Genomic DNA, 26,140 nt, shown 5'->3' with positions numbered 1-26,140 from the left:
TTCTGCCTGATTCTGTAACGTAAAGGTTGATCTGTCTTATCGTATTTTCTATCAGGTTTCATCACCTGTTTTCAGCTGCAGGTGAATGCTTGGAGCGGGCACCCAGGTTGCCACGGGAACCAGAACTGCCTTAACCAATGGGGTGTGCTGCCTGATGTCCGACAGCAGCTTGTCGAAACCGTAAACATTCAGCGCCTCAACCACCAAAGAGGAAACGTAGACAGTTTTGCTGCTGGTCACGTAGTAACCCAGCGTCACATTGTGGGGGCTGCAGTCATCGCGTTCCACCTGCGACAGACAGAAAGAGGAAAAGTTGTAGCCTTTTAATTTACAACACACACATTACATCTGTATTTCAAGAGGGGCTGTGCACATGAATGGTAAAACAGGGTGATACGAGTATGTCTGGAGGATTTGTGCTCTTATTTCAAAGCACATACACAGCAAAGAGGAAGCAGACAAACAGTGTCGGAGATTAAATACGTGCTACCTGGTGAAACAAGCTCAGAAGACTACACTGGAGATGAGGTGTTAAGCATCTTTTTCATATGTAATACGTGTTGTACTTGAGGTATGTGTTCAGCATACAAATGAATCAGACTAAGAAAATATATATATATATATATATTTTTTTTTTTTTTTTTTTTTTTTTGAGCCAAAACTGCCTCGAGGGCATATTTTAGCTTGAGCCTTCAACAGTAATAAATCCGACTAACTGTGTCCTGGAAAAACACGTACAGACAACAATCGGTGGTGAGTCAAGGCTTGTATTTCTGGAACTATACACCGCCCACCTTCCTCTACCCTCCACCTTCATCCACACCGAGCAGCTGTGACTGTTGTTACTATGGCTCTTTCCTCATCCTTCTTTTCCTCTCCTCTCCTCTGTAAGCGTTAGCTGGTTGCCACCGGCTAATCTTTTTCTCCAAGAAAAAAAATAAAACAAAAAAAACACATCCTTCTTACTGAAACTGTATCTCATTCCCTCTCCCCCACTGTCCTCTCGTCTTCATACCAACATAAATTACAACAAAACTCACCCTTTCTTTCGATGAAACAAGCTCCTACCTGCCATCTTTACTTAAGCCACTTCTGTTTCAAGCACTCGCTAAAGCTTTACCCCAGTTTATCAAGTAGCCTTTTAGCTTTGAATTATGCTCAGCGACACATTTTTTAATTCTACAACCAACCTTCAGGCTTTGCATTTCATTAGAAAAGGGCTTTTGTTTCTTTCGTTTTAAGTCTTGACTCAAATGGAATGATCAAGGAATATCCTAATTCTTTCAGATGTTTCTGGGTGCTGCAGTATTTCTGACTGTAAGGCATTTTACGACCTTGTGTCCTCCTTCACCAATATGTGGCCATTTAGAAAATAAGGTCATTTCATATTTTGTTTAAAATGACACTTTGAACACACAGAGTGGGTCGTCCTTCAATCGGAAGGTTCGATCCCCGGCTCCTATAAGTCACCGTGTCGAAGTGTCCTTGGGCAAGATACTGAACCCCGACCAATCCCCAGCAAAGCTTCAGTGTGTGGGAGAATAGTCTCCTCCAACTTGAGTGACGTGTGAATGGGTGAATTTGAGTAGTCGAAATGACTAGAAAGGCGCTATACAATTTTTAAGTGATGAAGCTCATGTACAAATCATTTGTAGGTTAAGGTTTAGACTTTAAATTATTTATAACAGGCTGATATGTTTTGTTATTTCTTTATCAGACATATGAGTAGCAATTATACAAGAAAAATATTAGCTCAGTAAAGTTTTCCAGCGCTTTAGAGCACATCTTGACTGTTTCTAAACATGTATAGCAGGCTAAAAATGTTTTTCAAGCTAGATCAAGATATGTGTTAGGATATATATAATCATAAATAATGACATGTGATTGTAACGATAACTGTGTTATCAACTGTTTATACACCAGTTGAGGATACTTCACAATGCAGCTGCCATAATTGTTGACAAACAAATTATTAACACTTAAAAATGTCTTATACTGTACATTTGTTTGCAGCTACACTTTAGTGTGTTATAGTGTATAATATACCATTTACTAATCATTTTTGTATCATGGCCTGGGTGAATACTAGATGTGATTGGTAAAAAGTAAAACCAGTTCTGCTCACCGTTCTTAATTAATGCACCTACTAGAATGAGCAATCATTGCAACAGGGAGGGAGGCAAAGTCTCAGTTTAAAATTTATTGTAACACGTTAACAAATGTCTACTTACAACTGTGATGACTTCAAAATTTCTTAAACTATTTGGAGGATATGACACCTTTGATGACTGGGATGAGTTAACACCAGGTGAATTACATCCTGTAAAACCACAGGATGGCGACTGTGACACAAACACTGCAAGTGCCCCTCGAATTCTATAAATGATCATTTACATCACAGAAGCCACCTTCTCACACCCCATTTGTTCTTCCCCTCACCACTTCAGGCTGCAGCTTACAGCCGACATTGCCCATTGTTAGTTCATGAAAATCTTGATATTGGTTTTGGCACAGTGACATGGCTGGATAGCTAGCTAGTCTTGTTATTATACTACTGTCACATTATATTTGTATATCAACCATATGGATGAATGAATCTTGCTAGCTTGCTGGCATAATGTTAGCATTCTTGAGTTCTGAGTGGTCCCTTACCCAAGTCAATCTTGGGTACGTCCTATTCACTGGAGTAGTGAACAACGTTTCCACTGCATAAGAACTGTACTTGTACATAATGACTGTTCCAGTTAATAGTCAAACCCTCAGATGTTACAGGAGAACTGAAACTATAAATTAGTTTTTTCTTTAGCAGGTGGTGTAAGCGGGATAATGCCCTTACAGGTGTTCATAATCAGGAATTAATGGACACCTTGTCAGGCATTATCCCTTAGATATTCTACTCATAAATGTTAAACCCGGTGGTTTAAAGTGTAAAGCATTTCGAATTCATCTTGCATCCTGCAGAGCTTTTATTTCACTTGTGTCCTGCACACTTCAAACAGTCTTGTAACTAATAAAGCCAACCAGACCTGCCTTTGCCCTCTGCTGCCACGTCTTTCTTCCTGACAATATTTCTAAAGCTGTAAAACTGGCCAATATTGCAAGCAGTTATGGATAACCACATTGCTCAAAGGTGCAACACATTCAATACTGCTTCATGCTAATTTCATGCTGTTTGACAATTCCTGTCCCTCCTGAAGCCAATATTTTCCCATCAGCAAGCCCTCAAAGCCTACATAAAATGGTTTTAAAGCTCTGGACAAATTTATACCTTGTTGGTTGCTAATAGATTGATTAAGATTTCAATTATAATTGTTTATGTTATCTGATGGAGAGGATGAGGAGTGTGTGTGTGTGTGTGTGTGTGTGTGTGTGTGGATGGCAGAGGGTAGATGAAAGTGGACTGGAGCTTAGAGACACTGAGTCACTCCCTGTGCAGGCTCACAAACAACTGGATAAAAATAGAAAAAGCAGGCAGATGAAGAAAGAAGACAGACAAACAGCAAGATGAAGAGAGGCAGGTGGACAGACAGAGAGGCGGGCAGGCACGACAGGCAGACCAACAGACAGGCGAGACAGACAGGTTGACAGAAAATCAATTGACTTCAACCACAGGAGCAACCAGACAGGGGAGATGGAGCAAGGGAGCAATACAAGATTTACATGTAAATACTGAGAAATACGCAGGAGGAAGGCAAGAGAGTGATTGTCTCAGAGGGAGGAGAGAAACATACAAGATGGAGAGGAAAAAGAAATAGATTTGCAAGAGGAACATAAAAAAGGCTGTGCAAATCAAAACAAAGACGATCCACACAGAGCAGCAGAACAGAGAGATCACTTCACTGCACTGCTATGACGCAGGAAAAAAGAAGCATTTACTCTGGATTTATTTCCATTCCTATGCTTGTGTGTGGGAGAGAGTATGAGTGCGTGTGTAATAACCTCTCTGAGCAAACACTGTCTGACTATTCAACAGGTTATTTCTATTCAGACTTGAACGCTGTCTGCATTAGTCACTTCTCTCCATTCGTCCCTAGCACCATTCAGATAAGTGAGGTTAATGAGCGGGAGGAGAAAATGACAAATACCGCAGAATATTGTAAACTGATGACACAATGAAGAGTAGGATATCTGCACACATGAAGAACGGACACTGGCAAAATTACAATGTAAAGATCGTATTGTCTTAATAACATGGATGATGTTGGTAGTGAGCAAAATTGGTATATTATTAGGGAGGCAAGATAAAGCTCTCAGCGTTTTACTTCTGATGAGAGAGCGCTATATTTACACACAATCTTAACTGTCTGTGAGTCACTAGCCACTGACCCATGTTTACTACCTGCTGATGTGTATTTGCTAGCCTGTGACCTTTATTTAGTAGCCACTGCCCTGTGTTTAATGGCCAGAGAAGTTTATTTACTGTGTTTATTAGAATCCATGCACCTTCATCTAAAATGACTTCCTATTATGGAACAAAAATTTGAAAATGAAAAACTGGGCTGACAATAGAGGTTAGAATTTAAAAACAAAATTTCATACCTTTCTCTATAAATTCTATTTCATGAAAACTATTTTAAAAAAGCCCTGTTTTCATTTTCCATAACCTTCATTTTAGACTAGGGAATCCACTGAGGTGAAGGTACAGAGATTATTAGTCAGTGGCATGTTTATTAGCCACTGGCCAGAGGGGTGTACTAAAAAGCAAGTGCAACATAGCCAGGCTTTCTTTGTGTGAGCTCCCTCGACAAATCCTTAACTCACAATCAGTAACAACTGGTATCACTGGTCATCAACTGTTCTGTTAACACAGCCTGTGTGTGTTCCCATAAGAAGGGACATTTCACATCTCATGATTTGCATATACAGTATAACTGCTGACGATCTACATCGCTCATGGAACAATGAGCAGCATTTTTCACAACCCATTTAAGATGAAACTCTGACCATAACCTGGTCTAGCCAGGTTAAAAGACAGCCAACTTTGTGACATTGAAAACCTCTGCTTAGGATCAACATACTTCACTAACCCACTAATCTCACTACATAATACAGCCCGTCTGTGTTTAGTAACCACTGACCTTTATTCACAAGCCCATGACCCAGGTTTACCAGCCACTGACCTGTCTTTATTAGCCCCTAACATGTTATTACTGGTCAGTGCCCAGAGTGTACTTGGATGTATTCCAAGAAGCATCATTACCGAGTTCATAACTCAGTAAAGGCTGGAATGTGTACTAATGCAAATTATTCTTTTACCTATTATCCGGATAAAGATACTTCTTATTCTCAACTAACAATTACTTTGTGTTGCTGTACTAGTTGCTGATATGAATTTGCTTGTCACAGAGCTGTTTGCTAGCCACATAGACAGTTAGTTACTTCTACACTGTTTTTATTAACCTCTGGCCTGTGGTTACAAGCCAGTGAGCTGTGACCTGTAAGAGACACTGACCTGTGCGTACGCTGTGGAGTCATTCAGAGCTCTCTGCAGGGCGTGGCTCAGTCCTTTGGAGAGATTCTGCTTCAGGATCAGGTCCAGGCGGTTCCTTCGCAGCTCAATGGACAGAACTATGAATGAGCAAATATAGAAATCAGAGCTCAGTGACTGCTGAGACTGTTGAATAACAATATAATGCCATACTTGATTAACTGCCCCAGGCACCATGGAGCTGGTAGGGATTCTACATCTTGCCTTAAGGACACAGGAACTTGGACTTTAGCCTCTGGTTAAATGTCTCCTTAGTTACTTTGCAAAGCTGCTTCCAGCCCCAGTATATGCCTCAACACTGTGGTAAATGTAATCAAGGGCTACAGTCTCCGGCTTCTTCTTAAAGGAAGTGTTAATGCTCAAAGAAAATCTGCCCTTGCTTATGTGCAAGTTTTAATACATTTCTGTGCCTGTAATTACATCTCTGACACAAAATAGGTTCATTGTGCCTGAGTTTTTAAAATGACATTTTATGTAATTTAAAAAGAATGTCCAGAATGATGACTAAAGACTGCCTGGACATAATCTTGAGTATGTTGTGGGTAATGTGATTAGGGGCGTGCAGGGACACCTGATGTAACAGTGAAGTATTGTCTTGGAGAATGCCCTGATGTTTTAGCCTTTCATCTTACTCTTTTTATTCTCTGTTCTATATCTCCCACACGGCTAAAATGATCAAGAAATACATCAGTTTATTATCATTTCCTTAACTCCAGATTCATCCTAATGATTGGATTTTAGTCTTGTACCTGTTTTGACCCAGTACTTCTCGGTCACGTTGCATGGTAGAGGACCTTCCTCTGAGATGGTGCTGGATGGAGGTTCTGTGGTCGTGGTGGGAGGCGGCGTGGTGCGGACCGGGATGAACACAGTGGTGGCAGGTAACTTTGTTGTTGTGGTTGTAGTGGTAGAAGTAGTGGTGGTGGGAGCAGTAGTAGTAGTAGTTGCAGGTGCAGCTGTTGTTGTAGTGGTTGGAAGAGTGGTGGTGGTGGTTGGGGGGACCGTGGTAGTGGTGGTAGTTGGGGCATGTGTGGTTGTCGTGGTGCTTGTAGGCTGGGTTGTGGCTGCTGTCGTCAGCTTGAGGCTTGTTGTTTGCTGTGTGGTTGTAGCAGCAGTGGTATTTGGTGATACCGTTACAGCTCGCCAAGTGGTCACCACCTGTGTCATCACCTCAGCAGCAGTCACAGTAAGAGTGGTCGTTGAGGGCGTCGTCGTGGTTACTGTTGTCAGCTGCTGGCTGTCATTGGTCACAGTGTCCTGGCCTGCGGTGGGAGAGACTGTGGTGGATCCTGATGGTGTTTGTGCTCTTGCTGTGGTGGAGAACGGTAAAGTTGAGGTGGTGGTCGGTGACAGAGAAGTGTTTATGGTGGTGGTTGTTGTGGTCATGTGCCGTGATGTGTTCCTGGTGTGCACAGGCACAGTGGTGTTCCATTGGTGGGTGGAGAAAGGGCTGGTGACATTGGCAGGAAGTGTGACGTCATGGTCGCCCACTGTGGACAGCAGCGACTCAGGGACAGTGGGGAGGTCCCAGGCTGGCCGGCTGCTCACTGATTCCTCTGCAGGAAGGAAAACATTTGGAAATCAATGACAGTAAAAGGATGTCTGGTGATATTCTACTTTTCCATTTTTTTTATTTGTCAGCTTATCCCTTGAAAAGATCAAAATCAACAATGAAATGATCTTATTAAGCCCTTGTGAAGCTTGATGTATCTTGTTCCTCTGACATAGAGATGCACTGTTCTCCAAAACTGTTAAAAACATCAGTGAGCCACACCGTTGCACTGGGAGAGACATGTTTCTCGTGATTTTGAACATACTCACACACTGTAGTTTATTTAGAGTCAGTCCAACGAACACGATCCTTTTGCCAAAGATACTCACTGGACCAAATGCACATTAATCAATGGCCAAAAATAGTCCAACAAATGCACTATTGACTCCCATTTAAGTAATGTTTGCTACAAACTACAGTGCCCAGCCCAGTCCCTGTTTTCAGAAATTACTGAGTCTTTTTTTAAAATTAAACGGTGTCTCTGCAGTAAGAACTAATGGGCTTACCAGTTTAGAGCCAAGGGCTAAGTCTGGGAAAGTCTGAAAATATTGAAAGTCTGTCTAAAGCATTGTTGTATTTGGTCTTTTTATGGCATTTGTTTGGTTAAACAGCACTATGTTGTGTTGCCTTAAATGAACCCAAGAGTCATGCAAAGAATCTTTGACTTGGTTGATCTCCACCTGGACACAGATGCATTCACATGAAACACTGAATAACAAACTTGTCAAGACTTAATGGTTAGTCTTCTCACAAATGAGGAACATGGAGGATGAGGAGGTTATTGCCAGAAAATACATGAGATGAAGCGCACAGCAGTTTCAATTTGCATAGGAAATATGAATCTGATTTCAATGTGCAAATGAGAGAAGTATTTTTATGTCAGGAGTTCATTAACTCATCTGAGTCACCTCTAGACTACATGCTGAAATCAAAACAATGCTGGGGCAGGCAGTCTGTCCTTTCAGAATGAGAGAGATCCAGATTCCCTCTAATTCTGTCCATGAGACAGGACGTGGTGGTGAGGATGAGGAGGAGGACAAAGATGATGATGACAAAATGATGAAGATGGCGATGATGGGACGATGGAGTTGATGGTTGTTTAGGCGGCTGTGATGATGATAGAAATGCTGAAAATTACACTGTGATGGTGGTTAATGATGAGGATTGATGAAGAATACTATTATGACACACGTTATTGTGTGGAGGTGCTCTGAAGGTTTCATATAGTTGAAAAAGCTGAGGTTGGAACAAAACAACTGACCGTTCACTACGCCCTGTCAAGCTTTCCCTTCTCACATGGAATATATTCAGTCTACAAAGATGTTGACAGCTTTACCATCAAAGTGGGTTAGCCTAAACCATGCTGGTAGCTAATGATATGCTCTTATCTTTGGATGTCAACACGAGGTGACTACAGTTAGCAGTAAGCTAATTAGCTGAGAATACTAACAATTGCAGCTTGCATTTGAGCACACAAGCACACGGTTTAATCCATTGCTTACGCTTTTGCTCTAGTGATGTTTGGTTGCAGAAAGGCCTGCTGCTTGACAGGCCAGCAGAGCAGGCTGCTATAATTGGGCAATCAGTGTTCAGGGGAGGAGTTTAGCGAATGATTTCAAAAGTTGAGTTGTGCTTAAATGACAATAACCCTGCACCATACCGAAACTGGAGCTGCTGTTGCTGTTGGAAGAGTTGCTGTTGATAGCATCCAGAGAGACGTTGTCTGATCCTGCTGTCTGGCTGTCTCTGTTACTGACTGAAGAGGAGGAGGAGGAGGAGGAGGAGGAGGAGGAAGAGGAGGGGGAGGAGGAAGAGGAGGAGGAGGAGGAGGAAGGCAAAGAGGATGCTTTTGTTGTAGAGGAGGAGGAGGAAGAGGAGGACGTGGTGGTCTTGGATAATGATGAAGAGGAGCTTTTGGTCCAAGCAGCTTTAGACAGCAGTCCTAAAGGTTTTCCTAAGGCTGGTGCCTGCAGCTCCACTGTCTCTGCCAGCATGGTGGGGTCTGACGAGAAGGTTGTCTTCTCTCTTTGGCCCCCTCTCCGCGTTTGCATCCTCTGCTGCCCCAGCCAGGCAGCCGTGTCCCTGGGCATGCTTGGCAGGTCATCTCCCTCCGCATCCCCCTGTCTCCATTCAGCACCGACTTCAGCCCAGGCGCCACTTCGTGTCACAATCCCAGTCTCAGCAAAGACTTTGCCACCTGCCCCAGTGCGCACTCCTGCTTCTGTTTCAGTCCAAACCACTGTTCTGGCCTCAGCAAACACTTTACCTTCTGACCAAGCTCTGGGTCCAGCTCCAGGACTGCCGTCAGTCCCATCCATCGGATCTTCGTCTTTAGCCCTACCTCGGTCTCCAGTCCCTGGGCTGCCTGAGAGCTTCGAGGGCACTGCAGGGTCCAGGGTCAAGAAAGCCTGCCTCATTGACTCATGGTGACCTCCGTCTGCTGTAGGGATGAGGGAAAAAGCAAAGATAGTGTTTAATTAGAGGTTCTGGGAAGCAGAAACACTGTGAGCAGTCTGTGACTCATCTGTCCCACAGGCTGGACATTGACTTCAGTTTCAGTTCTTTGTTTAACTCATCCATCATGTGCCCTTCCACACACATAAACACATGTGTATGCACACACAAAGTCCTCAAATCATTAGTCCTCATAATGCCACCACAACTGCCCTACTGCCAGGAGATAATCTGCTCACTCTCACACACACTCATCAGGAGAGCGCACACACTTGTGTTCTGCTCATTGGCAAATGCCCACAAATGCATATTCTTGGTCTTTCTCTCCTCTGCCTCAAACATACTTATCCAAAGTGATTTTAAAAAAAAACTCTAAAACTGTGATTGTGAAGAAATTGTAATAATGTCTAAAGTAGGTCACTTATGTTTTTAAAGGATAAAGCATAGGGAATTAATTTAGATGTTCCAGAGTGCATAAATTAGGACACACACACACACACACACACACACACACACACACACACCCTAATCAGCTGTGATTTCACAGATACTAATCTGATCTGTTAGGTTAGCCATGCTAGCCTGTGGATTTATTATTCCTAGAACATACACAAGCACTTAGGCTCAGGCTCAGCTCATAGCTCAGACCCACACTGATGAGACTGAAACATATTATCTAGGCAAAGTTTGGTGTGAGTTATATGTGCATAATGAAAGTATTACGGAGTCATTTATCATTTTCTAATTTTTGACACCAAATGAGTCAGATATAATGATTGCATCCAGGCAAAGCATTTAGTTTCGGCCTTTATCTCCATTCTGTGAACGGTCTTCTTCTCTGTAACTTCAACAAAGCCTGAATTTGGCAGACTGAGGTGATTATCCTGCCCAATACATTCAGTCTCAAAGGCACCTTGCTTTATGGAACTGAAAGATCAGACAAAACAGGGACTGACTGTCTGAATGGCTTGCTGGGTGACACAGTTTATTGCATCTGCTCATTTGATCTGTGGTAGAAAGGTTTGGCGTCACTCCAGCTTGACGTTGAGTTTCCTTTGTTCTCAACGTAAAATATCATAAGAAGGAAGTGAGTGCCAGGCAGAGTTTTTTTTTTCTTCTTAACACACACTCATTTCAGCCTGCAAATGTGTTAAGTGTGCTTGTGTGTCGCACACTTCCCACGCTCACCATGTCTCTGTGGAGGATTGGTTAATTAAAAGACAGTGATTCTGAGCAAGAGAGGCTTTTCAGAACCAGCTCTGGGCTTAGCTGCTGTATATCCTCTGGACGTCAGCTATAAAGCGTTTCAACCAACCCACTATTAAGTACCACCGCTGAGCAATCTGTTCCTTGTTATAGGATGTCATATTATAAATGTCATTAAAAAGGGATATTAATCCATTGACAATTTATATCCAGCTTCTTCCGGGTCTATGTTGTGTGTTAGTGCGAGCATCCAGAGCTCTATTAGTCCGTTTGAGAGAGGAGAAAACGACAAAAGTTAGAAAAAGCAGGGGCAATTACTTGGGCACCACAGGGAGAATGCAGTAACATGCTTGTTAAACTTAACTGAAATGTCATATTTCTTTTTGCAGCAATTCATCTCATCCAGAGCCAATATGGCTTTTCAGCGTGTAGTGTTTCTTTACTGGCTCTATTGATGATGATGTGAAAGAGCCTGAACACAGAGACTCCTGCTAACATCATGTTTAAAGAAGGACTATTTGCTATGCTGCAGCAGTATCTTCCTCAGATTATGGACGGTGTGGACTTGTGAAGCACAGATGAAGACGTCTGCTCACACAGTCAACACGCGTGTAGAGTCTAACTTCAAAAGCCCCCAATGAAATGTGCACTGAAATTGCTGTGCATTGCAATCAATATTTCTACATTAACAATAGATCAAAGGAGCACGTGTATTGTGGAATGAAACGATCCTACAGAAAATTATTACCTGATACTGAGGGTCTGACCAACTATACGGAGAATTTTAACATCTTTTAGGTAATTCTTCTGGTTTCTGCAACCACGAATGCCGCCCGCGAAAACCTTGCTACCAGCAGCAGCATGAAGACTTTTCCATTTAGCAACTAAGTGTCACATATTTCCCTGAGAAGTCTGTAGAGATCAAAATGGAGCTAAAACACAGTGAATATTGGACTTATATTTGTCGGGGGGCCCTGAAACTTCACTCTAAATGAATGCTAAAGTTCTCTGGCTGTGAGATGTAAATAAGCACTTCCTTGCTAAGATTGTCATAAGTAAATGATGGCATTATGTGATCACTGCTTGTTCTGCTGTCCTCAACTCTCCGAATAAGTACTGCTTCTTTTCATTCAGAGTATTTATACCAAAGCTAATTGACCGAATCATTAATGATCTTGCCTGCTCTGATTTGGGTTTTTTAACTCTCTGTCTTTGATTGATAAACTTCAAATGCTTCTTTCTCTTTTCTGATTCACATTTTCTTTTTTACATGTTTTCTTTCTTTCTAAATATTCTTATTTGTACTTACTTTAACTGCACTAGTGATTCTTTCCCTAAGTGTCTATGTTTTATTCGTAGAGTAGTCCAGCACTTTTTAGCTCATACCCTGTGAAGGACCAACATATGTCATTGGTAATAATAGACCCAGGATAATAATGACAACTCTCATTCAATAGTCAACCATTTGTTTGAGAAAAAGAATATGTGCGTGGATAGCTATCAGGAATCGATTTAATTGAATGGATTAATGGAAGGATGAATGGATCGATGGAGGGATGGACGAATGGATCAATAGATAGCAGAATGGATGGAAGGATTGTACCATATGCATAACTGTTTGCAGTGTTTTCTCCTCCAACAGCTTGCCACCTGCTCTGGCTGAGAGCAGCATATGTGACTCTACCATCAGACCTCTGACAAAACGCTAGGAAAGAAGAACCTCCACTGAGAACAAATATGGACAGGATGGATGGATGGATGGATGGACGGGTGGATGCTTGGTAGAACAGAAAGTGTGGATTAAAGATGGATAAATGTGGATCAGAGCAGAACTGACCTGCTTTATCTATTTGGACAAAACACACAGGACATTTTTGCCTATTTCTGTGTGAGAACATTCAGCTTATGGCAGATTATGAAAATCAGCACATGGGAATGGTGCACAAAGCACTACTGGCCATTTACAAGGCTTTAGACGAGTGTCACGTTATGTATTGACCATGGGGCCTTGCCAGCTGGCACTGTGTCCACTGATGCACTGCTGAATCCCTGTAGATGCCAATATAACCCTGTAAAGCCTTGCCAGGTCACTACAAGCTTTCTGACCATTTAGATTAGCCGTTCCTTGGTGCCTGTGGTAATATAATTGTAAATGTCTACGGTCTATGGCCATGTTTCTTCCCTCCTTAGTCCTGTGTAGTTTCCTTGGAGCTTGATCCACGCTGCCACTCTGACTGTGAGCAGGACAGGTGGTTAGGAAGTGTGACAATGGGACTGAGCCAAATGGTCCTCAGCTCCATGAAGCTCAGGGAAAGTAAGGTGGGGGAATTTGGTTGGCTAAATCTGCCAACTAGCCAACTGGTAACAAGTCCTCATTACAGTTATTATTAAAGAGGCCAGTTGAAACATAAAATATTAATCTCCATCATGTAGCTGTGATGGGCATGCTTTCTAGTCTAATTTATAAGATTGGATTGGAGTGTCTCATGAACCACAATACTGAGGACACTGTAGTTTCACCTCATTAGTCCAAGCATAACGGTGGTGTTAGTTATGGTCTCTGGCAGAAAATCCTCAACCCTCAGAAAGTGATAAAAACAAAAGAACACAGTGTGCTGATAACTGGTCCCACAAGTGATGCCTGAACTTACTGGGAAGACTAAATACAGACTAGTGTCATCATAATACAAGATTTAGTGGAAGTGAAAGATATTCAGTTAACAGTTAGAACTTACACTTAACACAACTTACACTTTGAGCTGCAAAAGATGATGCTAAATGTATGTTTCATGTCTTATCCCAAAGCCACACAAGCAAACTGTGAGCAGGCGGCGGCAAATGACAGCAAGGGGAAACTGACATACTTGAAATTCTGCACACAACCTTGTTTGTTTTTGTTATGGTCTTTTGTTTTTGCTTTTTCCCAATTTTGATTTGTTAAAAACAAAAAAATTAAGTGCTGGACCTTTGTCTTAATTGCCATACTATATATTTCTGCTAATTAAATATGTTATAAAGGAAAAAAGCACACTCGTCTTAATTAACATGCACACTGCTGTGCAGGATAATTCATGTAGTGGCCTGGATGGCGAGGTCGGTTGGTACTGCTGACTGAAATATTTTACAAATATTGGAGTTTAATTTATGATCAGATTTCTGCTAAATTAACAATATTCCATCCAGTCTCAGCTATACTTCGTGTTTGACAGTAATTAGCGTGCTAATACGCTAAACTAAGACAGCGACCATAATATACCTGTGTAATATCAGCAGGTTAGCCTTGTCATTGAAAGCAGCTTATTCGGTTGTTTGTTAGCGAGCAACCCTCTACTTCCACATCCAGAGCAATATGGGCAGCCTGTTTAAGGCATGTTTCAAACGTCCAATATTCACTTCACTTTGTTTAACTTTAGTTTGATGAACCAAGTCCTTCGAAAAACATTTAGCTCAGCTTAGTTTAGCTTATTAGCTTAACTTTCTTCACCAGCCACATTCACTGTACTTGTGTCAAACAGCAGTTAGGGTACAGTTGTCTGTGTACTGGAAATGGTTTCATATATGGTTTCATAAGGGAGGCTTGTGAGAGCAGGTCAGACTGAACGATACATGCTAATATGAACAATGAAATAAAATAGACTAAAAGGTGTATAGAAGTGCACATTCAGGGGTTATTTCTGAGTGAGACCACCTCTTCAAATACTCTGTCCAGTTTCCATTCTTCTGACTCACTGACAATATCATAATATTAACAATATTAAAAACTATTGCTTGACATGTATATTTTTACACTACATATTTCCTATGCATTAAAGTTTAACTGCTGGTGGTGAGCATTGAGTTGAGGTAATTTCTGAAAGGCAAGGCAAATAAAGGTCATACTTTCAAAACGTGTGGAGGGCTCTGAAAGGAGGGACATCAAAAAGACTGACATTCCCTTGAAAAAACAAAGCCTTTGTGGTTAGAGTGGGAGTGCCAGTAGCATGTCAAAGTGCTGATATACTCAATGCGTTATGTGGTAAGACTCAGTGGGAGTAAGGATAGTCCCAAGCCAGCAGCTTTTGTCCGACAGAGTGAGGCCGTCCAACAGGATGGACATGTAACCATTTCCTGGAACTATTCAGGGCATCCATCTGTCTGTGTGGGGGTGAGAGCAGGAAGCAATTTGGATGGATTGTCCGATGGATGGATGGGCAAGTATAAACAGATCAATGGATGATAACGCAAGTAGAATCAGTAATCAAAGTCATGGCTATACTGAAATATTTCTGGGGCATTAGTCCATTTTCCATATTTATCAACAGATTAGTGTGACCAGGACTGTTGTTTGACAGGATCTGACAGCACGGAAGGTATCCAGTGTCTGTTTGAGTGAGAAAGAACACAATGTACCAGTTCTAGGATGGATAGATGGATGGCAGGCACGATAACATAAGGCAAGGGGTGACCAAGTGTGGCGTCATACCATTATTAGGATACCTGGATATCTAAAACATTGTGTGGCTTGGTAATTTCTCTTACTGTGTATGGAGAAGAATTCTTATTCTTAGAAGGGATGAGTAGAATTAATGGAAAGTGTGCCATCTTTTCTCAGTAACACTCACAGGGTAGAAAAGTGAGAAAAACTGCCTGACAACAACATCTACCCAATGTGTGAGCTGACTGCAGCAGAAATTATATCAACTAAACAGTAAATATAATATACATAAACAGGAAGTACATTTTCTCTGATTTAATAGTTACATGAAATCAGAAAATAGATCATTTCAAGATTATACTAATTCAATTTTTGCTCATGATTGTTTTCTTTAATTTATTCTACAAAGCCAAGCCAGGGTGCGATAACTGCTGAACCTCATTACAGACAATTCATCCAATTTACACACACAGTGGATGAATGGATGGAATAGCTAATGGTGAAGCACCTTGGTTTCTGTTAGTTGCATCACCAACTCATTTAAAAAAGGGACACAGACACATTCTGTCGATACCTCTACACTATAACCAGACACTGATCCGATCACCAACTTTTTCAGTCCAGATACCGATTCAGGGACCTGGGCTTCGGGTATCACCAGACCGTGAATACCAATCCAATAAACTGTATGCCTCACTATGTAGAAGAGACTGGGATCATTCTTGCACGAAACATTTGGATTGACTTAAACATTGCTTTCCTAACTTTGTAAAAGAAAATGTAACAAATATATATATATGTATATTATTATTTATCAATGAAATATTAAATAATGGTCCATCTGCAAATTACAGGAATTACGATGCAAATGTAAACCTATTAAACATAGCTACAAATTGTCTGCCTTTTGACTTTCTTGGTTGGTTGTTTGTCTGTGCAGGTGTGTTCTTGAACTGCTCATTGTGCTGTTTTTGTGTGTTCTTTTGTTTACCACATGTGTTTTTCTCACCATGTCTTGTGGATTCCGTACACGTCCAACTGTTACAATATTATGTCTTGTAGCTGGACTGAGTAGAGGCATCACGAGCCGTTCCCTGTTCAGCTCTGGATGTGTAGACAGGCTACACTGGTGGCTGTATGGTTGGTAATAGGGGTTACTAGAGGTTCTGTCTGGCAGGCCAGTGTAGCTGTGGTGGTTTAAGCTTCACTGATTTACCACCGTCCTGCCCTCTTCGTCTTGCCATCTACTCATTTAAAGCTATGCTACATAACGTTAGCTAACACTAGGCCGGTTTAACTAGCTCATAAGTAGGCATGGAGGTACTGCCACTGGGCAGGTGTCTATTCGGCCAAGCTGTTAAATTGCAACATTTCGGTCCTGAAAATGACCTTGTTCAGGGAGGCTTGTTCAAAGTAAACTGTGCTAAAAGCAGCATAGCTAAGCTAAAGTAGTGTGGATGTATTTCTGTTCAGAAATCAAAATGTATGTTGTCAGCATCATCAGCTGTCAAACAATGTAGTGTTTTGAAAGGGAAAAGCAGTGCACACACGGTTGAGAAACAGGAGGACGAAAATAAGAAGATGACATCTGTAGCTGAGGCATAGAGAAAACAAAAAGAGTTTCTTTTGAATCTTTTCTAGAAACTTATTTAAATATTTAGATTTTTTTTTTTGAGGGAAAGTGCAGTAGAACATTAACATTCCTACAAGGGGTATAATCTGGATAAATGTATCCATACAGTGATCAACAGTTTAATAGCACCAATGCCAAGTGAAAGCATCTATTAATACCATCATCATTGAAATCCATGGCATGTCTGTGTCATCATTAGCGCCAGGCCAATAATGGCAGATAATGGCAAGCAGCAAAGAAAAGTGAAAAAGAAGATGAGGACAGCATCCACAGAATATCCTCCACCAGTATCAGTTTATTTGCATAACTACTACTGACATGGAAGAAATGTTGCTGATAAAACTGATAAAATCTGCTTAATACTGTATTTTTAAAGCATATTCAATTTAAAAGTTATTGAAACATTTAATTTTGCAGCTCTGTGTGAGTGTGTGGGTATGTGCATTCATGTTTGTGTGTGTATGTGCTGTTGAACTGGTATTAGGGTGGGTGAACACTAAAAGTTACTAAATGTCAAGCTGAAATACCGTTTTTCACAGCTGTTAAAGTCTAGACCTTATTGGGTTTGGGTCAATTCCTTATTTGCCTCTCTGGCTTCAGATGTGTTTAATAGTGAACAAATGAAGAACCTGAGAGCTTTCTGAACCATCCGTGTTCAGTTCCTACTTCAGGACAAGTTCAGTGTAGCAAGGCTTTGATAGTCTAATGTCCTCAAAACCAAACAGGAAGAGAAAAAAAGAAGTATGTTAATACTTCTGCTCTGGCATTTCCAGTTTACATCTACATGCACTGAAGAAACTTAGTAGAGTTACTTTCAATATAAGATGTCGACCTCATACATCAAAACAACCATCCAAATGCCAGGCCAAGCCTTGGATGCAAAGAAACAATGCAGAGACTGAACCTATTTGAGGTAACAGTAAATCAACAGCCCTGTTCAGCTTGACAGCAGGGCTGCTTCTGCTGCTGGGTATCCACAGCAACTGCAGGGATGCTGTCACCAGGGTAACCATTACCATAGATAAAGAAGAAAACAGAGTGTTCTGTGCTTACGTGATGTCTGTCCTGTCTGCCGTGCATCGCCCTGAAATGCAGCTGTAACAACAAGCAGCAGTAATAAGGTGTTATGATGTTATCAAACACAACAAACACTATCAAGACGTTTGACTTGGCAAGTGAGCAGAGCGCAAGATGAATTTGTGTAATTTGATAAATTCAGGAAAATACTGACAAAGATTTTATGGACAGACAACATCTGCTGATGAAAAGAAGGTAACAACAAACATTTTTTCATCAGCCTTTGGCTTCCAGTCACTGTAAACCGTATGTCACAATCACCCACAACATTTTGCAGAAATCATAAGCTGTGTAAATGCAGGCCACTGATGGTTATCGGTTAGTCTTTATCTGATAAGAGGCAGCATTAGACATTTCTAATGGCAGGATGAAAATGCATATGAGGGCTTAACACACTGTGGCAACAGTTCAAAGATAAATGTGGCTATAAATTGTTTATTAATCTATCATAATAAAATTATGATCACTGGGGAATTAGCTGGCTGCATGAACAACAAAAAACAAATGAAATTTCTGCTTTCATTTAAATTTATTTCATTAAAAATAATGATTTAGTAAAATGTTATATTACGGCAATCGAGGGCATGTGTTACAAGGAAGAGTCCGTGATGATGAAAACAAAACTAACAGGAGGTGGGGCCAGCTGTAGCTTATTTTTAGTCCTAAGGCTGTATGGCCTTCTGTTTGATGTGAGAGGCCAGTGGGCTCAGTAGGTTTGCCCCCTACTGAGCAACCTACATCTAAATACCCAGCCCTCCATGTGCTATATAGTAAGCCATCATCACACACTTGATACCGTACCACACTACACTTTCACACACATGGATTTTTATTTCCCTGAGATTCAGCAAACTGAGTGAAACTTAATCTACTAATGCATCAACATTAATTGTAAGATAGAGATCAAAATACATTTGACCCTGTGTCAAATGCCACAAAGGACTTAATAGTATTATTCCATTATTGTTAAAATGAATGCAAGGCGTCTAATGAAACAGAACAGGCTCAGAGTCGACATAGTGGCCACTGCCTTGATCTAGACCACAGGGCTATACAATGATTATGGCAACATATTAAATCAATTACTCAGGTACACTTGATTTGTCTTGACTAAACCTGAACACTGACAACAAGTTACACATGAAAACCTTTTGAGTTCTTTCAAGGCTGTCCTACCAACTCAGTTTGTTGTGGTACATGCATAAGAACATTGTTAGTTCATCCTATTATATGAGCATGCGTAGCAGGGTTGTGCGTCTTGCTTTGCAGACAGAAGGGGAAAAACTGACATGCTATTAACACAGAAATACAAACTACAGTTCAAGCAACTGTTGTCTATGCAAAGTGGAACAACGGCGTTGGTGGTCAAATAAATTCCGGAGCCAAACAGCTGGTGGTAGAGTAATATTATACTGCATTCCAGACATGTCAGAAAGCTGGCAGCAAAGAAATAATAATATCACTTTGTGGGGTGCTGGACACTGCCAGGTGCCTCACAGGAAGCAAACTAATACAGGACAATCTGTTGGGATATCTATTATTGCTTGGTTGGTATCTGGCTGCCTGGCAGACTGCCGTCCTTCTTATCAGGCATCTGGCATTGTCTGGGATTTTTTAGACTGCCTGGCTGCTGCCTAGGCTTATGCATGTCACTCTGCTGTCTAGTAGACTGATTATATTGTTAAGAAACCTGTAGTTACTCAGTTAGTTAGTTGCCTTTTTGAGGGGACCAACTGTGATAGAGCGATGTGTTCATCACCAGTGGTTGGCTCACTGGAGAAGGAAGCATGTCCAGCTATCAACATCTGTGTAGGAGGATGCAGTCCGATGAGAAACACAGAGAGAGCCTATTAGGCAGGTAAGCACTCGCCACTGTTCCTGCTATTGAAGGCTGATAGAGATCATGGATTAATTACCAGTCCTCGGTAGACTGACATCACATTTATTTTCTGCAGAAAACAAGTTTTACAATTACCACCATGAATTCCAGCAATTTTGTCTTGCAGGCAATTTCTAAAATACTGGGTTGTAATAAGAATTATTCAGGTTGTGTTTCATAAAAATTGTCAATTGTATTTACTTAGGCTACGTGCTAAAACGTAATGTAGCAGTAACACAAGTGGAGATCAGTAATTTAATGTTAATGACACAATGTCCAGCTAAAGTTCGCTAATATTAGACACCATGAGCTACCGGTCAGACCAGACCAGAAAAGGTTGTGTCAGCAAAATGACATGAAATCAAAAAAGAGTGTATAGAATTAAGCCAGGAGTGTTTATTACTTATGTATAGTTGAATGTGTTATCCCTTGCTTTAAAATCAAATTTTAAAAATCCATTTTGATTGCTGCTCTAAATTTCACATAGGTGTGAGTATGAGTCTGTCTCTATGTGTTATCCCTGTGATTGACTGGCAACCAGTCCAGGGTGTACCCTGCTTCTCGCCCAAAGTCAGCTGGGATTGGCTCCATGAAACCAGAGTAGCTGTGAACAATCTGAAGAGATGTTTACCTTTAGGATTCAGTTTGGTGATTGCTTTCACACACACCCATTCCACACACTTTACCTACGGAGCATGGCCTGAGAGGCTCAGTAGGTGGAGTAGCCACATCACAACACACACACACAAGTGGGTGAAACATCAGTAAGTATGCACTCATGCAATAATTAAGACATACACAGGCAGGCAGAAGGCAGCATGGCACCTCGTCTGTGCGGCTTTGTCGCAGGGTCCCGTGTGACTGGCTAACACAGTCATGTGACAGCTCTGGGCCATTCGGTAGGTCAGTCAGTCTAGCATAAACAGAACTGGGGAGACATCCTTCGCTGCTGTGACGTGCACATACACACAGACCTTAATTGACATGTGCACTCCAAAGACACACACGCGCAGACACACACAAACTCACCCATGTACTTACACAAGCCAGCAGACATTTATTCTGAGGCGTAGAAGAAGACTTTATCTCAGGAACAGTTGGGCACTCACAAACACTCAGACTCATGTTTTCAGTGGCAAAAATAGACTTACACTGGCACACATACTCTACCACTGCTTTCTCTCTTCAAACACAGATATAAACAAGAGGTGTACACAAAACACCACTCTATCTCCACTTATTCCTCTGTCTGTCCATCTGTGTGTCCACACACACACACACACGCAGTACATAAACCACAGTGGCACTGAGGCCACAGCAGCACAGCTATGGCTGTATGAAGAGCCGCAAACACTGACTAAGTTTTGAAGTATGTTTCAAATTGTGCAATTGGATTATCATCTCTCATTCACCTTTCAGTAGACTAGAGAGGTGAAATGCAGAGAGGGTTGGGCATGTGGCAAAGATCATGACACAAATCTAGCCTATTGATGGATAGACAGTAACAACTCTGGGAAGTTACTACATAAAAACATGAATCTCAGGAATCTTGACTTGAACATGTTTGTTAGCAACTTCTCCCATCTCCAGCAGGGCTGGGGATTAGTTGTAGCTGTGTACAGACACGCTCAGACTGAGCTGGGGCTGTGAAACAGAGAGGGCGACAGATTCCGCATCCAATCCTAAACAGTTCTCAACACCCTCCCAGCTGGCTGAAGCTAATGCTGTGGCTGTGTTCGACAACCTCCCATCTGGCCAGTGCTGTAGCTGTGGGAGGGTGATACTATCTGATGACCACCTGAAACTCTGCGAGATGGTGAAGCGACAGTGTGCCACAGACAGTAGGGAGAATATTCACCATCATAGCTGGTTATCTGTTCTCTTCTCCAGCTTTTGGCAGCTTTTCAGTCATTCTTTGTCTAAGACATTAACAGCACTGCAGATGGAAACATTTAATAGGCCATACCACTACACAGTTAGTCACATAATGTATATTCAAATATGTGATCATAAAGAAAATAAAAGTAACCTTTCATATTACATGTAAGCTGACAATTTTCTTAAGCTGAAATAAAAGACTTTATGTTTCAAAAAGAAGAAATTATCAAATCTTCCTCTTACAACTGAGAAGTTCAATTAATAAGCAGTTAAACAAACCCTTGCTCAATTCAGTACTCTGAGGTTTAGCTGTTACAGCCTGCCTTGGTGTGGTATGGCCAGTAGCTTATGGTGGCTAATGGTAGCTATTTTTACACAGATCATGCTGTGGAACTGACATTACTGAGTCACGTCACTGACTTGATAAAACGTTTTAGTCATGCTACTGTTACACCATGTTTTTAGCATTACTATCATCCTATAATTATCACTTGTGGTTACACTTGCTTGAAGTAGAGCCTACTAATACAGCACTGTACTATAGAGTAGTATAGTAGTCATTCCTACATTAGAGGGAAGCTTTAGGCTTGAAATGGGTTTCCCTTTTATTCTCATAACTTATTTTAAGGGCAATTTATTAACCATCAAAGACACAGTAACAGTTACACATTTTGACAACTAAGCCCATCACAGGGTTCATTGTCCCTATTGTCATCAATGGGATTCCAATAAAAACATGTGATTTTAAAAAACATTTATAACTTACCTTAAAAAACTTAACCTATAAGTTTTTTAAGCTAGAGACACCAAATCAGTTTAAAATCAATAGAATCACCACCTCTGTAATACTCATTGTTTTTGTCTATTTGTTTAAACCATGAATGTGAATCATGGTTATTTGTTCGAATTATACTCTGTAATGAGAAGTCAAATGAGGAATACAGTGTTACAGTTTCATATAAACTCGTTATGAACATCTAATAGATGCTACAGGAGTGACTACAAGCCCCCAGAGCAGCGAGACAACCTGCCCCACATGACATCTCAAAGGCTTTATGCTAGCCACCACTTATATTTATGCACCAACTGAAAAGTAGACTGGAATAAAAGCTATATTACCATCCTCATTTTAATAAATGTTTGATTATGAAATGCCTTATCACTTGCATTGCATGAAGCAGAAAATTTCTCTTGAACTCTATGTTTTGTGTGTCTTACACAAAATGCTAGAAATGAGTATGGCATCACACCAAATATTTGATATTAGCATGATGAAACAGCGCCCTCTAGTTTGGCTGTAATAAGCACTGTGACAACCAACCCATGAGACAATTAACCTCATTCTCATCTACACTCTATGATGCCTCTTTTTGGCTTGGCAATGTTTGAGTCGTGCAATAATGGAGCTTCTCAAACAAGATATGTAAAAATGCAACTCACATTGGAGCTGCTTGGCAACGCATCCACCCTGGTAAAAAAAAAAAAAGCTATATATCACAAGCCTCACCTTTGAGCACACACAGCCCTGTCATATCATATCATTTTTTATCACGTAAAAACACGTTTTGAATACTGAGCTTTACAGATAATTCTTGACCTTGGAAACTGCATAGGATAAAACAATTGCCACTGAAGGTCAACTTGCTTGCTTTTTCTGGAGCTTAACAAATCACTCTTGACCTTGGATAAAGATAATGTCTTATGTCAACATGGACGAAAAATCCTCAACCTTAAAGTGCTCAGACTAACAGAGGGTTTGAAGCTACAGTTTTGTGACAACTGCTGCTAAGTCTGTGTGAAAAGGTCCAAAGTCCCAGAACAAGCCAGTAGCTTGAGTAGCCACTGTTTAATTGTTTACTATTTACTTTGAATTGTACAGTTTTAAAATCTATTTTGATGACAAAATAGCAAAATACAACTATTGTTTCACTTCTATTGCACTTTATTAACATTATTAACAGCTACACTGCTAACAAAAAATGCCAATCAAGCTGCACAGTGCTGGGCTGTGAGCACAGGTCCCACTAGAGGGAGTCAGGCCTTCATGCCACCCTCATGGAGTCTGTGTCTGACAGTTTGGTCAGAAACATGCACACCTGTAGCCTGCTGGAGGTCATTTAGTAGGGCTCTAGCAGCGCTCCTCCTGTTCCCCCTCCCACAAAGGAGCAGATGGGAACCGTGAATGTTGGGACAAAATTTCACAATGCATTTAATAGCTGTTGAGATGTTTTAAACTGGACCAAAGTGGCTGACTGATCAACAAACCTCTGGGGGCCACACTGCTAGCATGGCTAAAAACATTGAACCTCTCAGTTAACTTGCAAGCCCTGATGAGGATGTTACAATATTCATTTTGGTTATTTATTTCTGCTGTAATTGATGTGAACATATTTAAACTCAAAATTAATTCAGATTATGGAATTGGGATTCTTAAACAAGCGCTATGTGTTTTGTGGAGAAAGGACGACCATCAGTACGTGAGGTTTGCAACCTGGACTTGTGAATTTCATCTGTGCCAAATCACTATTACATGCCACGTAAGAACAAATCTCTTTATACAAGTGGGTCAGAAACCCATTGTACTCACTGCAGGATGTCATGTTTCAGCCAAAACCAGAAGATCAGAAAAAGCAGGTCGTCTGTCAATAAAGGTCAATAGTTTTGTGTTCCAAGCAAATCAATCAACATGCACTCAAAAGCACAGAGACACAAAGAATGGGAGGTTGGCTCTGCTCTGTCATAGCTTTCACTTCGATCATTCCATTATTAATTTACTATGTGAGGCACATCCATTTTGAATTTCATTTTCTCGAACCACTGGTATAAAGCCCTTGTCATTCATAATACCGCACAGTGGTATCATCCTCTCTTCGTCATGGAAATGTTGCTCACACTGCTGTAGAAAAATGGGAGCAGCAAAGGTCAATTGATTCTCTCCGTTATCTAATGTTTACTAATCCACTCCCTAAACACGTCTTTGTGCACGGCATGTGGACTGTGCACTGTGGAACATTAGAGTTTGGTACAGAGAGCAGAAAGCTAAATGAATTAAAAAGAAAAGTATGTATTTAGCTCTACTTTCATAAACAGCACTACTCTACACAGTTCCTTTGTCCTTTGACTTCACATTGTGAAAAATGACCAAGCACTGCAGCTCAGTGACTGCAGAGCAGCAGACCAATAAAATACTACAAAGCCTGAAAAAGGTTCAGGATAAAGGATTTCACCTATTTAGTTTAAAGCAATAAGTGATGTCAGCCTAAATTATTCTCATTTATTTTTGACTTATTGGCTATAATGGATGCTAAAATACACACCACTTAGCCTCAGAGATAGCCTTAAACGGAATAAAATCCACTTTCAAAATCGGTGGCAGCATTCCCTTTGAGTTCACACACACTCCCTCTAAGAATAAACCAAAAAACAAAAAAAAAATCTCAGCCACACCAGTTGACGATGAAATTCTGCATTTTAATACTGCACTTTAAACAATTAGGGATTATGAATTTGCTAAGCTGAGTACCTTCCTGTCTTTTTTTATACCAACATGCATCTAGCAAAATTGCCCGCCAAAGACACACACTGTGTGTGTGTATGCACCTATGTCTGTGTGTCTGCCACACACTAAACTCTGGAGCCTTTAGCTCATGTGGAGCGACACACAAGGAGACAAAAACTATTACATCATCTGCCTAAGTCCATTTACTCTGGCAGACACACACACACACACACACACACACAGGGCCACACATACAGTGACAATAACACTTTCAGACACACACACACAAGGGTGTGCAGCTATCTATATTAGGACAGTGCACTGCCTATTGTGGTCAGCCTAACCCTAACCCAAACCAATTTTTCCCTTACCCTAGCCTTCATTCACACCTTATGTCTAACCTTAACAAGGACCTCAGAAATGACATTTTGCCTCATTAGGACAGGGTTTTGGTTGCGATTCGGACTACTGTTCAGGGGTCAGTGGTTGTACTGGATAGGTATGATATGGATTGTACCCATATAAGAGTAAAAAAAACACACACACACACAAACAAACAGCAAGCACAGCTGAGACTGGCACACACAGCCACAGACACACAAACATGGACTCACATAGGCAGACTTACAGTAAATGTCACAGAGCAGGACATACGTCCAAATTTAAGAAATGCACACACACGCACAGACGCCGGCTCAGATCCCATCTCTTGCTTCATTTCCCACAGTGTACCTGCTGCTGCTGGTGCCTTGCTTGCGTGACAGTAACTTTATGATGACGGATGATGACTGACTGCGGTGCAGGTGTTTATATGGCTGAATGTTTGAGTGCGTGTGTACGGATGTGTGCATAGTGTAAAGGTAAATGGATGAATGTTGCTGTTTGTTTCTCTGATGGTTTCAAAGGGTTTGTCCTTGTCCTTGCTTTTACTTTGTCTCAGCAACACATATAACTAAAACAATGAAGGTTTACCAGGTTTTGAAGGAGACTCGACCACCACAGGTCAACACAGAACAGAAGAGAACACATGTGTGAGGGAGGAGGTGATCTGTTTGAGGAT

General features: G+C 41.1%; 1 protein-coding gene across 1 annotated transcript in view; it reads right to left on the bottom strand.

Moving 5' to 3' along the window:
- The window catches only part of kiaa1549la (KIAA1549-like a), a 91,938-nt gene that overhangs the window by 48,835 nt on the left and 16,963 nt on the right, over nt 1–26,140 (bottom strand). Inside the window, exons 2-5 of the mRNA XM_070831322.1 lie at nt 8,701–9,480; nt 6,238–7,044; nt 5,453–5,568; nt 66–288 (exon numbers count right to left, since the gene is read on the bottom strand). Coding sequence (XP_070687423.1) covers nt 66–288; nt 5,453–5,568; nt 6,238–7,044; nt 8,701–9,480 — 1,926 coding nt within the window. The remainder of the gene's footprint in view (nt 1–65; nt 289–5,452; nt 5,569–6,237; nt 7,045–8,700; nt 9,481–26,140) is intronic.

The sequence above is a fragment of the Pempheris klunzingeri genome, chromosome 5, assembly GCF_042242105.1.
Source record: "Pempheris klunzingeri isolate RE-2024b chromosome 5, fPemKlu1.hap1, whole genome shotgun sequence".
Taxonomy (NCBI): Eukaryota; Metazoa; Chordata; class Actinopteri; order Acropomatiformes; family Pempheridae; genus Pempheris; species Pempheris klunzingeri.
This window is presented reverse-complemented; position numbering and strand designations above follow the sequence as displayed.